Source organism: Cervus canadensis, chromosome 4, assembly GCF_019320065.1.
Source record: "Cervus canadensis isolate Bull #8, Minnesota chromosome 4, ASM1932006v1, whole genome shotgun sequence".
NCBI classification, from domain to species: domain Eukaryota; kingdom Metazoa; phylum Chordata; class Mammalia; order Artiodactyla; family Cervidae; genus Cervus; species Cervus canadensis.
The window spans coordinates 59,113,877-59,129,229 of NC_057389.1; the positions used below are offsets into that span (position 1 = coordinate 59,113,877).

The 15,353-nt window shown below is 37.0% G+C and overlaps 2 protein-coding genes across 2 annotated transcripts in view; both read left to right on the forward strand.

Moving 5' to 3' along the window:
• The first annotated feature begins 1,742 nt into the window (after nucleotides 1-1,742).
• On the forward strand, nucleotides 1,743-8,304 carry LOC122440835 (bromodomain-containing protein 8-like). Its single transcript, XM_043467529.1, has 6 exons — nucleotides 1,743-2,384; nucleotides 3,223-3,489; nucleotides 4,114-4,271; nucleotides 6,662-6,751; nucleotides 6,850-6,918; nucleotides 8,118-8,304. The coding sequence occupies exons 1-6, from the start codon at nucleotides 1,986-1,988 to the stop codon at nucleotides 8,302-8,304; spliced, it is 1,170 nt and encodes a 389-aa protein (XP_043323464.1). The 5' UTR covers nucleotides 1,743-1,985.
• The window catches only part of NME5 (NME/NM23 family member 5), a 31,107-nt gene continuing 20,600 nt past the window's right edge, over nucleotides 4,847-15,353 (forward strand). Inside the window, exons 1-5 of the mRNA XM_043465415.1 lie at nucleotides 4,847-6,751; nucleotides 6,850-6,943; nucleotides 8,118-8,295; nucleotides 8,837-9,172; nucleotides 10,079-10,250. Coding sequence (XP_043321350.1) covers nucleotides 10,122-10,250 — 129 coding nt within the window. The 5' untranslated portion in view covers nucleotides 4,847-6,751; nucleotides 6,850-6,943; nucleotides 8,118-8,295; nucleotides 8,837-9,172; nucleotides 10,079-10,121. The remainder of the gene's footprint in view (nucleotides 6,752-6,849; nucleotides 6,944-8,117; nucleotides 8,296-8,836; nucleotides 9,173-10,078; nucleotides 10,251-15,353) is intronic.

The window sequence follows — 15,353 nt, forward strand, 5'->3', positions numbered from 1 at the left end:
GTTCCAGAGCACAGGCTCAGTAGTTGTGGTGCACAAACTCATTTGCTCCATGGCATGTGGGATCTTCCTGGACTCAGGGATCAAACCTATGTCCCCTGCACTGGCAGGTGCATTTTTATCCACTGTGCCTCCAGGGAAGTCCTGTAGGTGGTATTTCTTGAATAGTATATTGTTATTTCCTTTCTATATATGTCTATGTATAGGGTTCTTGTATATTTAGAATTCATAACATTACTATTTGAAGATTTAACTCAGTTATCAAATTTATCACCTGAGTTTATTCCAACTTTTGTTGCTAAGTAAAAATTAGATTAGTGAAATGAAGTATTTGTAAACTTTTTATTAAAAAGAGTTGGAGATTAATAGGGTATTATCTAGTATTTTGAGCATTCTTGAGGAAGATATGGAACTTTATGATTGGAAATCATAGATCTTTCTTTGGCTTAAATAAAAATATAAAGCTGGTTAGAATGCTAAGGACATAGAAGATATACATCTTTGTGAGTGATAGAAAGTTCAGTCAATCCAGGAGTTAGAAAACTTTAATTACAGTATATTCCCAAAGCAATATACAAACATGTATATAATCTAAGCAGTGGAGTCCTAAAAGTTGGAGAAGTTTGTGGAGGAGGAGGTCCATTAAAGGACACAGATTTTGGGTTGGTAGAGAATGTGATTCATAAGCTTAAGCAAGCTAAATTAAGGTAGAGGCATCTGAGGTGGGAACAGTAAGAAGACTGATTAAGGATTATATTAAGGAATAGTGAATTACAGGAACTAGGATAAAGGGACAAAATTGGGCTTGATTTATGGAGGACTTTGACAGACTGAGACGTTTATCTTTGAGGTATCTATTGTAAAGCATTAAATAGGGAGACTGTATTTGTTCAGAGCAGGTTGGATTAAAAATAGAGAAGCTGACCAGGAGGCTATCACATTTATTCAGGAATAAAGGATGGGCAGTGAGAACAATTAACCGTGGAAGAGAATTTGGAAGTGGACTTGTTTAATGAATATGAGAGAAGACTCAAAACAGGGCTAAGAAAATAGTGATGGTAGGCATAAAGAATTTCAGGAGAGCAAATGGTTTGGGGGGCTTCCTTGATAGCTCAGTTGGTAGAGAATCCACCTTCAATACAGGAGACCCCGGTTCGATTCCTGGGTCGGGAAGCTCCCATGGAGAAAGGGATAGGCTGCCCACTCCATTATACTGACCTGGAGAATTCATGGACTGTATAGTCCATGGGCTCACAGTCGGACACTATTGAATGACTTTCACTTTCAAATGGTTTGTGAGATGTTCAGAAAAGTGATTTTAGTGTTTTAGAAGAGTTGAAGGAGATGGGTAGGGCACCTTAAGGGAATGGCCTTTGGGTACATGGAAAAATGAGGCAAGAATGCATATAAAAAGTAAAAGTGGAGAGATTTGGAAGCCACCTTAATAAAGATCAAAGTTGAAACCTCAAAATAGCTACATTTCTTCTTCTTTTTTTTAAAGACACAGTAAGGAAGCAGAGGCCCAAACAAGAAAGTAGAAAGTTGTAAAGGACAGGACAAAGTGGTAAGAAAACCAGGAGTGCAGTGTAATGAAAGCAAGGAAAGATATTTTAAAAACTTGATGTTGCAGTTCTCTTTCTGAGAAGTGAAAGCTGAATATCACTAGAAGGATGCTGCAGGTAATTGTAAAGCATGCTTTGAGGATTTAATGGTTGATAGGTTAAAAATGTCTATATGCTGAGGAAAATACCCAATGTGCATCTTATTTGTTGCCTTGCAATTGAGTTTAAGGGTGATTTGGGATAGAGGAGTTCAGCTAGCTATGCTCCAGTTTTTTCTCTTCTTTCAGAGTATGAGGAAGTCTAAGAACAAATACTTATTGGGAAATATTTCTATTGTACTGTTTGACATAGGGCTTTTTCTTTATTCCCGATAACAGATCACTTTTTCTCCTGATGTCTCCCTTCAGCTAGATACTACTCTTCCTAATGATGAGTAGAAAAACTTTTCTGACCCGTTACCTTTCTACCAAAGTTGGGAGATGGAAATGCCATAGAAATACTGATTTGAGTGTATTTAATGCATTTTTTTTTCTGTGTATTTATTTACAGATGGGGCATGACTGGGGTTGGTTGGATTCTGAACAAGACTATCCCAGTGACTCTGAGTTGAGCAATGACTGCAGGTCCCTCTTCAGCTCATGGGACTCCAGTTTTGATCTTGATATGGGCAGCTGGAGGGAACCTGAGGAGCCAGGGGATGAGGAACTAGAGGAAAGCAGCCCAGGGAGAGAAGCTAGTGAGCTGCTTGTGAGGGACGGAGGCAGTGAGGAATCTCAGGAAGAGGCAGAGCAAGTCAGCCGCCAGAACCTCCTCTTTCTCTCTGAGGTAATGGGAAGCCATTATTTCCAAAGGTGGAAGAGGCTCAACTTCTTAAGAGAATGCTTACCCATACATATTTCTACCACTCTATGTTGTTTACTAAAAATAAGGTCTGCGTTGGCAGGAATTGAGTTGATTGCTGTGTCTCCAGCACTTGGTGCTGATACAAAACATGTCCCAAATATGTACTTTTTGACTGAGTGTTCTAAGAGCCCAGTCATTACGAGCCTGAATCATATGAATTTCTGTATGTAGGAAGGAATTTGAATTTCTGTATGTATGAATTTCATATGAATTTCTGTATGTATGACTGTCTTAGGAGGATCCTTGCAATTCATTCTTTCATACTCCTGTGAGGTGACACTTGCCCAGACTCCCCTGTAAGTTTATAATGTTAAGACTTCTGGGCAGTGTTTTTATTTCCCTGGTTAAGGGCTGAGGACCAGAAATAAACAGAACTGGACAGAGAGTTTATGTGGCAGCTATACACATTCAGGAGAACCTAGGTCACGATCAGTAAAAATCCAGTTTGTGGCAGAGTTTTCAGCAGTTTTTTAGATAGTCGTTACCAGTTGATTAGAGTTGACACTTGAGATGGAAAATTAGAACTTAAGCTTCTTGAGGCAAGAATCATGTCTATCTTGTTTATTGTTAAGTCCCTACCAACTAGCCCAGTGCCTATGTATATAAGATACTTGATAAATTTAAAAAGACTGAATGAATCAATTAACCCTACTATCTCAGATTTAGTCACAGTGGCCGTGTAATGATGTGGCATTATTAATATGTAGATGATCATTTCCACTGATGTTCTTATACATCTAACAATAAACTATGGTTGCAGGTAGCTTATTTAATGGAGCCGTTGTGCATTAGCAGCAAAGAATCAAGTGAAGGCTGTTGCCCTTCATCTGGTACCAGACAAGAGGCAAGGGAAATTGAAGCTACTGAAGGAGAGGGGGAGCCCTACAGAGAACCTGAAGAACTTTCAGCCAAGGAAGACCCCTTAGTCGCTGAGAAGTCATCACTGGGAGAAAATGGAAGGACAGAGGTGACTCGACCTCCCTCAGATATTTCGGCACTTCAGGAACAATCCATAGAGAGCGAAGAGGTATAAGTGAATAACTTAAACCAGCTGTCTGATCAGTCCTGTGCACAGACAGGCAGAGCAGAATGGTTAGAGCACATAGGCTGACTCCAGAGTTCAATTACTTGAGTCTTAAATCCTGGTTTTAGCATCAGCTGTGTAGGCTTAGGCATGTTAGTGAATATTTTAGAACCTCAGTTTTCTCTGCTGAAATGAAGTAACAGTGTTCTGTCTCAGGTGTGCTGCGAGGATTAGATGAATAATTCGTGTGCAGCACTTGGCACAGTACCTGGCTCATAGTAAGCCATCAGTAAAATTCAGAATGCTATTATCATTAATATAATCTGGCCAGCTAGAGTGGTTAGCTCCGGGGCAACAAGTAGTGAGAGTTTTAAAAGAAAACAGCATCTATCTAGACTTGAGTATATTGCTTTTTCATTTCTTGGGGGGCTATAGAGTCAGAGTTCTCCAAGAGTTCTCCATTGCCTTAGGTCTAGTTAAACCACTATTTTCTAACTTATTCTATAACTTATTTAACTGACCTCTTCTTACCTTAAGATCAGCCTTCTTTTACCCCATGTAAGAAAAATTACCTTGAAGATAGCAAATACCTTTCTAAACTTTCCTTTTGTTTCTTGGCATTCCCAGCGGGGAGTTCAGCAAGAATCCAAAGAGGAGGACCAGGGTGAAGGGTATGTATCAGAAATGGAGGACCAGTGTTCTTCAGGTGAGTGTGATGATGGCTGCAGCATCCAGGAGACTCCTCTGGTGGATATCCTTTTCAGTCGTGCTGCCTCCTCAAAGCTGTAAGTATAGATTTTTATTCAAGATTGTTAGGATTCATACTTTTACTTGTGTTTATGCCTATTTGAATTTGTTGCCATGAGCATTCATTACTTCTGTAAATTGAAAAATAGAATTAGAGTTGGAAAACACTAGAAATAGAATTAAATACAATTCTACTATATAAATAGTAGCCTCTATGCTTTCACCTTATAAAACAGGACTGTTTCATCAACATTAAGAATCTCTTTCATAAGTAACGCTTGTCTCTATGTTTATTCAGGAAATGTTGATGAGTCAACTTGTTACTCAGGTCTAATATATAAACTGTACTTTTAAAAATACTAAAACATCTCCTATTAACTTGAAGTTAAAAATTATTTCTAAGATATTATGTCCCTTGTTGCTTTTTTCACAGGTCTTGGGAAATTGTTCATAGTTTTTTTTTTTTAGCGTAAATAACTCTAAGGCCACAGGGCACGTTTTAGAATGTTAATTTATTTTCAGTAAAGTGAATGTGAATTTCTTTTTAAATCAGAAAAGCAAGGTATTTCTAGTTTTTGTAACGAATAGTTCCTCTTTTGGACCTAGTCTGGTGTTTATGTATTGAGAGAAGACAGCACGAACTGTTTTTTCTTCTTCACTACATCCTAGATCCATCCACATTATCTGTGGTAAGGCAAACCAATAATTATTGTAGCCTAAGGTCTACCACTGAACCATGCATATATGTTTTTGTAAATAGTAGATTTTAAATTTTTGTTACACAAATAGAATACAGCTAAAAACCTAGCTTGTTGAAGAATTACTTCCTTTGCTTTTCTTTAATTCCCTTTGTAAGTATGAGCGGATGGCATATGATGACTAAACCCCAAACAGGAAATTGCTAATCTGGGACATTTTTTCTCATGACATTTCAGCATCTTGAAATGCAAACTCCACACTCTTATCTTAGAATTTAGGTTAAACATGAAATCTTTATTAGAAAGCAGTAGATATTAGTAATTAAGTCTGCTTGACTAGATAACTTAAGGGGAAACAGGTGTTTGAGTTCGGTGTTATCGTTACGGAAGCTTAAAACTACTTTGAAAGATAGACATTCCTTTGGTCCCTCTCTTCTGGCTTCATCTTTAGTCTGTACTGACTCTCGGGGTAAAGCAGAAGTTTTGGAGTACCACTGTTAAGTCTGCAGGTCCTTTTTACTCCCACAGTTTTACTTGTAGTTGCTTGGTGTGCATTCCCAAATAGATGGGAATAAAGATAAGCAAGGGGTTGTTTCTTAAAATATTGCAAAAGGTGATTGATTATGAAGTTACCAAACATGGCAGTACACATAATGGTAACTTAATATCTCTTTTGTGGATATATGAACAAAATTGTATCAGAACTAGGGACTTGTTGTTTATTCTGGCTGACTGACCAGAAACAAAGGAAGAGGTTTGCTTTGGGCTTTAAATGTCTTGTTCTTACAAGGATAAATTGATTTTTATGGTATATAATTTAGATACAAGTGAGCTATTACATCATGAAAATGAGTTGTTATATGGAGTTGTTCAAACTGGAGAAAGATGAAATATGAGTTGTGTTCAAATGGATGCACACAATATGGTACATAAAGCAAAACGAGGGTGTGAAACCTTAGGTGTAAAGAGAGTCTGTTTAGAGAGAATAAGGCAGTGTATAAAGTATGAAGTGTAACATGATACTTAACTTTGGAGTAAATAGAAAACTTGCCAATTGGGAAAATCATAAAATGAAATAAAATGTTGAGCAGTTGTACCTCTAAAGAAAAAACTAAATAAATTAGGCAGTTTAGCCCAGAGAAGGAAGGACCATGAGGAGAAATGAATTTGTCTTGGTGTTTTAAAGGTTACTATACAGAAGAGAATGAAAAAGAAAAATATTTAAATTGTATAGCATTCAGGTGGAGTGTGAGAGAATTCCTTGGGATATGAAACCAAGTTTCCCCCCCCCCCCCCCCGGCTCTGGAAATATGGGAGAAGTACTTATTAATGTGGCATATTTCTGTATAAAAAGAGGACCAGATTCATTTATCAGATACTCATTTGAGCACTTAATATGTGCCAGGAACTTGGGAGACATCAGTAAACAAAGACTACCCTCATAGACCGGTTGTTTAGAGTCATAGGTGCTGAATTGCAAGATTGCAAAAGGCAGAGGCAGTTGCTTGTAAGAATGTAACAACTTCATTTGATAATAGTGATCAGTAGAGAATACTTATAGTCTGGGGTCCTTTATGGAAGCCTTAAATATGTTTTCACTCCTGTGATGTTATTTCCTTCAGATGTTAGCTAGGGGCACTGTGTGTTGGGGAAAACTCATTGCTCATCTGGGGGAACAGAATACCATATGTGAAATTACTGTTTCTTTGCTGTCCTATTTTATGCCATAGGTCTGATCGATGCCATGGTGATCCTGTTCAGGATCACTTGCTATTTAAGAAGACTCTCCTGCCAGTCTGGAAGATGATAGCCAGTCACAGGTAGGACTCCAAGCCACTCTGGATATTCACAGCCACTCTTCTCATTTAGGGTGACTTCCTGGAGTTTCTTCATTCTCTCTGGATTTGTCCTTTATCAGGTTCAGCAGTCCGTTTCTGAAGCCTGTGTCAGAAAGGCAGGCCCCAGGATACAAGGATGTGGTGAAAAGGTCAGTGGAAAAGGGGTCAAGAAAGGTTGGTTGCTTTTATATCTGTCTTTTCATACTTTATTTTGCATCTGTTAGATTATTTCCTTATTTCATTTACATTACTTAAGCTCAAGATATATTTTATAGCTGAATAAGTTATCATAAAGTTATGATAAGCTCAGTCCTTATTTGAGAATGTAAGGAACAACAAGATAAAGAGGCTTTTTTTCATTATTGACTTTTCAGTAATATGATCCATTTGTTATAATCTTACATTAGCCTTTGGTAGTTTTTGACACTTATTTTGGAGGAAAACTTTGAAAGGAAAGCTGTATTCCTTCAGGCAGTTATAAGTATGCAAGGCAAAGATGGTAATTCAAATGGATTTTACAAACACTGGTTGATTGCAGTATTTTGGATTTTTATATCATAGTTCATCTAAAATGCTATCATAAACTAGTGTGTTAATGTATAAAAGATCATGAAAGAACCTTTGGAGACAGACTCCTTAATTCTGTAGATGGGAAAACTAAGACTCAGAGGTGATCATGACTTGTCTGTGATCAAAAGTGAAACAGCAGAGCTAAAACTAAACTGGAGTCTTACCTACCTCCTAGTTCAGTCCTCTTTCTACTCTGCTGTGCCTTCTCTTATACACCCACTCTCTATTATGTCCCACTATATAATATTTATCTTAATATTCATTTTATCTTCATGAAAAGAAAAAACTCTGAGATTTTGATTATATAGTAAAAACTGTTGATTAAATACCTAGTGTATGACTACACATTGTAAACCGTCAATAACTCCCATGTGACAAATTGGAGCTCTTTACAACTTTGATAGCACCAACTGTAAAATGTAATGGCTGGTCCTATGGGCTCTGGAGTCAGGCTGCTTCTGAATTAGAATCTAAGCTGTGTGACTTTGGGAAAGTACCTAATTTCTTTGATCTCAATTTTCTCATTGCCAGTTGTGATCATGGTACTTACCATATAGGTTTATTGAGAGGATCAAGTGAGTTAATATAGAAAATACCTAGCATAGCACTTGACTTATTGTAAGCAGTCATTATGTTAGCTGCTTTTGCTATTTTATTATCTAATGGGGATTGTTATCTTTACTACTGTTTTCATTAAGAGCTGGTTAGTTTTTCAAGAAAGCATGTTAGGTCACCACATGTTCCTTGATTTCCTCTGGTTTCTCTTGGCCACCTGTAGACCCATGGACTTAACTAGCCTGAAAAGGAATCTGTCCAAGGGACGGATTCGCACCATGGCTCAGTTCCAGCGGGACCTGATGCTGATGTTCCAAAATGCTGTGATGTACAATGACTCTGATCATCATGTATACCATATGGCTGTGGAGATGCAGCGAGAAGTCTTGGAGCAGATTCAGGTACTGTAGGTAGACAGCTGCAAGAAAAAGGAGTGTAGTTTCTGGAATCTGATTTTAGAAAGTCTTGTGAGAATAAGGGTGATGTTGAAGTGACCTTGTGCTCCCAGAGTTTATGTTTAGAGGTGATTCAAGGACCTGAAGGGTTGACATTGTAACTGCTCCTCTGTGGAACCAGCTTTAATAGATGGTGAAGTAAAATACTCTAGGAAGGCAGGCAGCAGTACCTGGAGATAGATAAGTGAGTAATGGGTGCATCTACTTCCAGAGCCTCAAGTCAGAGGGCTAAACATGAATACCTGAGGCTGGAGTCACTGTCCATTTTTTGACGCTATGTTGGTATTAATATATGTCCACTTTGTCCCATCTATAGGAGATAAGATATGGTAGCCAGAAGAAGACATTTGAGGGTTTCTTTTTTGGGCAGTGTCTTATTGATACTTTAAAAAAAAAAAAACATGGTTGAATCTCTGCAGAGAAAGAAATAAAATTGCATTCAAACCTCCATAAAGATTCATAGCTGCTATCTGCCTTGACCCTGTAGGTGCTGAGTATTTGGTTAGACAAAAGAAGAGACTTAAATAGTCTGGAATGAAAACTAACCAACCCTATGGATGATGGAAAACCTGTTTTGCTAACTTGGAGCTGCTTCCCTGAACTTTTCTGGATTTTGGACCTTTCACTGAGACTCTGACTTACTGAAGATCCCAATACTTGTTTACCATTTCTCTGTTGTCTTTTCTAATAAGAATTACACCTTAACTAACAACCAAAGAGTTTAAGGTGCTTGTGGACATGATATAAAGAAAACACAGAAAACAGATTTGGGGTTATGCCATATATGTTGCCCACATCTTTGTTCCGTAAGGTTAATTTAGAGGTAAATAGATTAAACTTCTTTTACTGCTCTTTAAATAAATGTTATTTCACAAGTCGAAAATTACCTTTTAATGATTATAAAAGCTGGCAGTAGAGGGGATAACATTGTCTGGTGAAATATGGAAGGTATCTGACATGGATTTTCTTACATACACTGGAAGGTGCTGGGGGTAGGATGAGGGAGAGCACATATGATTTATCTCATCATTTGTAAAGTGGAGATAATACAAGTGTCCTTCGAATGACTAGGAGGATGAAATAAATTATGAGGAAAACGTTAGAAAACATCTGTTGCTTTTAAGATTTGCAAGGGGATAAAAATCCCTGTGGCGGGTTCCCTTTCTTGGCTAAAAGGAGCTAGCCAAAGACTGTGAAGTGCTCTACTGGAATTGGCCCTCTGCAGCCACCGTCTCTAAGCTGGGTTTCTGGTCTCCTAGCAACAGTCTGTGATACTAAAGAAGCCCAGGCTAAGGTGAGCGCCCAGATGAGGGCTGGACTCTGAAGGAATCTGGGAGTGCAGCCCACAGAGATTCAGGGGACCCAGGAATTCTGCTTTCCAGCTGGGCCTTACCCTAAGCGTCCTGGTGGCAGGAGGGGATGGGGAGAGGGGGTGTGTGTGTGCACTGTGGAGGATGGTGCTGAGTGGCGTGGAGAGTTGCAGACCTAGTCTCCTCCTGGGCACCCGGGGTCCTCGGCTTTGCCTTGCTCCTTGGGCTCTCCTAACTTAATGAAAGCACCTAGGAAAACCCATGGCAGGAGATAAGGTAAAAATCGTATTACTGAGACACTGCTTGTGGAAAAAACTATGACAGTTTCCAGCTTTATAAATTAATAAAAATCAAGCACCTGATAATGCTGTTTAGTCACAGTTACATTAAGTTGGGGGTGGGGGTGCATGTCATTGCAGTTGATACACGTGAAGAATCTTAAATTGTAGCTGAAAAGCCAGAATGGAGCTATCAATGCCCCCACCTCAGATCTACGTAGAAAAGACTCTGGCTATTATCAAACCAGATATTGTTGACAAAGAGGAGGAGATACAAGATATTATTCTCAGATCTGGATTCACCATTGTTCAGGTAACTTCTGGGCAGTATGATCATGCTTTTTTCCTCTCTACTGCATTAGATTTTTCTGCCTTAGCTTTTAGCTAAAATAGAATTAAAAACTCACTTTATCTTAAGTAAAAGATATGTTTGAAAGCTCTTCTTACTCATAGAGTTATATCCCTAAACTTGTTTTTTAGAATACCTTTGATTTTACCTTTTAAAAATGTTTATGTATATGTGTTAGCCCAGTTTGATCCTTAGTATTTAGCATGAAATTTAGGTTTACTCTTCTGAGTATAAAGGTTATATGTGATAATTTTCCAAAAAGTATTTCACACTTTAAAAATATATAAAATGAGAAGTAAAACTTCTTTCTCCCATCTCTCCTCTCCCAACTCAAGTCTCACTCTGCAGAGACAACCGCTTAACACTTTCTTTTCTTCCAGAATTTTTGTATGCATTTACAAATATGTTTCCCCAAATATGTCCTACTGTAAAGTAGGACAGTCACCCTCCCTGGACCCTCTTTACCCTCCCTCAGCTAGCATGCCAGATCATTACATCTGAATCTAACTTCTGTGTAAATACTCTTCTGTCCTAATAAACCACAGTCTATTTACTTGATCTTCTCTTGATGAATTTTTAGACTCTTGAGTTGTTGTTTTTTTTTAATTTAATGTTTTAAGCCTTTTCCTTGTTCTGCAGTTAGTAGTTTGAAAATGAATATATAAAGACTATCAAATAGAATGGAGTATTTTTAATCTTCCTTTTTTTGTACCATTCTTATTTGAAATTTCACTTTTTTATTATATTTATTCAGTGTCATATTGCTTGTTGAGTCTTTTAAAAAATAAAAAGGATAACTTCAGTCTTCAGAAAGATGGGTTTTTGAATGAACTTAGAAGGATACATGGAGGCTGAGGATGAGATGTTACAAGAAAGTTTAAGGGAGTAGTAATGCAGGAAAGTATAAAGAAATATTTAATATAATTAAAAGATTCAGGTAAAGATGAGCTTTTAAATAATTGTTGTTAGGAAACTGGGTAGCCACTTAAAAAAAAAAAAAAACCTGGATTCAAATATTACACTATATATACCAGGATAAATTCCAAATGGATTTGACATTTAAATATTAAAAAATTAAACCGTATAAACTCTAGAAGAAAAATGACTGAATTTCTTTTTATTTTTGGAAGGGGACAACCTGTTTACTGGGTACTGTAAAATAAAAGATTGATAAAAATATAAACATAAAAAACTTGAGCATGGCCAAATAAGCCTAATAAGCAAAGTCAAAACACAGGTGACAAACTTGGAAAAAATATTTGTAACTCATAAAGACTAATCTGCCAAATGTATAAAAAGCTCCTAAAACAGGATAAAAATTCAGTTGAAAATGGGCGGTACATGTGGATGGTCACAGAAAAAGAAATAAAAGTGCTTCTAAAACATGGTAAAAGATGCCCAATTTTCTAAGCAGGAAAAAAGCAAATTAAAACAACACTGAACTACCATCTGGCAAGACTACAAAAGTAAATGACATAAGGGAGGGAATCTGGCAATTATCTATCAGTATTTACAGATGGATCTTCCCTTTGACCCAGCAGTACTACTTCTGGGAATCTCTCCTGTAACTTGTGTATTAATATGCAGTGACATATATCTAGGTAATTTTTTGTAGCATTGTTTATTTACAAGCAAAAAATTGAAAACAACACCACATTAGGAAATTGGCTAAATTCACCCTGACGAATCCGCCAAAAAGAATACTATGAGACTAATTATAAAAAGAGCAATGAAGAACCTCTCAGTGTCCTGTTAGGGAAAAAAGCAAGATGCAGAACTATGTGTAGCTTTTTTTCTATGATAGAAAGAGAAAAAGTAATATATATTCATGGTTGCCAGTATTTACAAAATGAATTTAGAAGATAAATAAGCGTTAAAAAATGGTTGCATATAGAGGGTAAGGAAGAACAGGCTGAATTAGGACAGGAATGGGAATGAAATTTTTCAGTATGAACCTTTTTATATTGCTTTGAATTTTTTAATCCCCAAAGTATGTTACTCATTAATTTTAGAAGAAAGACAAAACTTATAAATAAGATAAAGTTTCCAATTTGATTTTTTAAAGTTTGAAAAGAATTAGTGAAAAGGTAATTAAACAGCAAGTGATAGTTAGAAATTAAAACTTCTTATTAAAAAAAACAAAACTTAGTGTAAATGTTAATATTTAACACTTTCTCTAGTCAGCAATAAATTTTAAACCAAAGAACATCTTGGTATGTAGTATGCTTCTTTTTGGTTTAATTGTGATAAAATATATACAACATAAAATTTACCTTAACTGTTTCAGTTCAAGGGCATTAGAGTACCTTCACATTGTTGTGCAACCGTCACCACTGACCATCTCTAGAACTTTTTCATCATCTCAAACTGACACTCTGTACCCATTAAACATTAGCTCTCTGCTTAGCCCTCTCCCCAGTCCTTGGTAACACTATTCTACTTTCTGTCTCTATGACTTTGCTGTTTCAGGTATCTCTTGTCAGTGGAATCATTTTTGTCCTATGTATTATATGCTTTAAAATAGGCTTTATTGTATTTGAGAGTTCATTGAACTTGAGACTTTCTTTTCCCATCTAGAAAAAAACCTTCTAAAAAATGATGTGTTCATTTAGTAGGTTGAAGTCTTTCCTGTGTTACAACAAACTATTGGTTCCTTTTTTTTTTTTTTTAATATTTATTTATTTGGCTCTGCTGGGTCTTAGTTGTAGAACTCAGGATCTTTAGTTGCTGCATGCAGGACCTTTTTTTTTTTGTTTTTTGGGTTTTTTTGGTGGGGGCCACAGCAAACTCTTTTTGTGGCATGTGGGATCTAGTTCCTTGACCAGGGATTGAACCAGGGCCCCCTGAATTGGGAGCACAGAGTCTTACCTACTGGACCAACCTCCTTTTCTGATATTAAGTTCACTTCTCTTTGTGAAAATACTTTGTTTTGTTTTTTGTTTATTTACTTATCTTTTGGCCATGGCTTGCAGGATCTTAGTTCCCTGACCAGGGATTGAATCCATGCCCTCTACAATGAAAGCACAGCATCCTAACCACTGGACTGCCGGAGAATTATCTTGTTGTGAAAATACTAATCTAAATTACAAAAAAGTTCATCTGATCTAATTTTGAAGCAATTGATGGAATCATTGCTTCAGTATCAACTTTATTTTAGAATGAGCCCTCAGTTTTTAAAATTATGCTGCATTAGCTGGCATACCTGCAAAAGATAGTTTGCCTTGCTTGTTAAGGGATATGTGGAAGTTAGGTGCTTACAGTGCAACAGATGAGATTTTTAACCCAGCAACAACAAAATTACTCAAACCAATAAGCATAGGAATCACAAATACAGGCGTGTCTTAATTTTAAAATAATAGAATCAACGATTATACTAAATCAAGTGCTGTTATCACTTCTCAGATTTCTTCTATTTCTTGACTATATAAATTTTAATATGAAAACATGTCAGCACCTTTTTTTTTTTTTAATAGTACTAGAGCTTCCCAGGTGGTGCCAGTGGTAAAGAACCTGACTGCAGGAGACGTAAGAGACTTGGGTTCGATCCCTGGTTCAGGACGATCCCTGGAGAAGGAAGTTGCAACCCACTCTAGTGTTCTTGCCTGGAGAATCCCATGGACAGTGGAGCCTGGAGGACTACAGCCCATAGGGTTGCAAAGAGTTGACATGACTAAAGTGACTTAGCAGGCTTCCATAACTGATCCTTGACTGTGAGAATGTTAGTTTTTGTCCAGTAGAGCCTGTTCATAGCAGTGCTGAACTACCTAGTAAGCATCTTTCCAGGCTTCTTGAACTGGGGCAGTTTAGATCCCTCTCTACAAACCAAGCAATTTTATCAAGTTTCTGAAACCTGAAGACACAGGATAGTTTTGTGGGTTTTTTTTTTTTGAAATACAAATTCTTTTATTCCAGGTGTTTAAAGTGAATCTTTAGATAGCTTTAAATGTGAATTTAAATGTGAATCTTATATAGCTGAATGATGGTAGATTTGTCATTTCTGCCTGTGATTAGATTTTCTCTAAACAGCAATTTAGAACAGCAATTGAGTAAGCAGGAAGTGACTTGTGAATGGAGTTAAAATAGAAAAATTGGAAGAATGACTGACTTGGCTTCTATGATTTTTTCAAATTTAATAATTCATGTAGCTTCTCATTTGTGAAAAAATTAATATTTATTTGTCTCAAACATTTCATTTTCTTTCAAATTCACAAGCTTAATGCTAACTACTTATCTTAAGCTCTTACTGAATCAACGTATTTATGGCAGAACCAGAATAAGGAAACAAGTGAAAAACTTATTTACTGCATCATGTTGCATATTACTTCAAAGTACCATAATGAGACCAGTTCTCTTAAATAATGTAGGAAAATTTCACAAATAGATAGGGAAAGATGAATTTGGAATATTCTAAAGTATTTTTTACTTTATACGAAGTATGTATTAACAAGATATTGAAGATTGGCATGTTTTTACTTTAAGGAGATAAGATTATTTTGTCATTAATGTTGTTTTTTAGTCACTAAGTTGTGTCTGACTCTTTTTCGTGACCCCCAAGGCCTGTAGTCCACCAGGGTCCTCCGTCCATGTGATTTCCCATACAAGAATACAGGAGTGGATTGCCATTTCCTTCTCCAGGGGATCTTCCTGACCCAGGGACCGAACCTGTTTCTTCTGCATTGGCAAGTGGATTCTTTACTGCTGAGCCACCATTAATATACCATAGGTTGAAGGAGGCTGCCAAACAAAAGTACTTTTCTTAAGTAATAATTCTTATTTACAGCCTACATTTTTAAAAAATTTATTTAATTGGAGGCTAATTACTTTACAATATTGTAGTGGTTTTTGCCATACATTGACATAAATCAGCCATGGGTGTACATGTGTTCCCCATCCTGAACCCTCCTCCCACCTCCCTTCCCATCCCATCCCTTAGGGTCATCCCAGTGCACCAGCCCTGAGTGCCGTGTCTCATGCATCAAACCTGGACTGGCGATCTGTTTCACATATGGTAATATACATGTTTCAATGCTATTCTCTCAGATCATCCCACGCTTGCCTTCTCCCACA

Coding starts and splice junctions, on each gene's coding strand:
- LOC122440835 (XM_043467529.1), top strand. CDS start 1,986: ATGATGAGTAGAAAAACTTTTCTGACCCGTTACCTTTCTACCAAAGTT. Junction 2,385..3,222: donor ACCTCCTCTTTCTCTCTGAG/GTAATGGGAAGC, acceptor CTATGGTTGCAG/GTAGCTTATTTAATGGAGCC. Junction 6,919..8,117: donor TACAAGGATGTGGTGAAAAG/GTCAGTGGAAAA, acceptor GGCCACCTGTAG/ACCCATGGACTTAACTAGCC.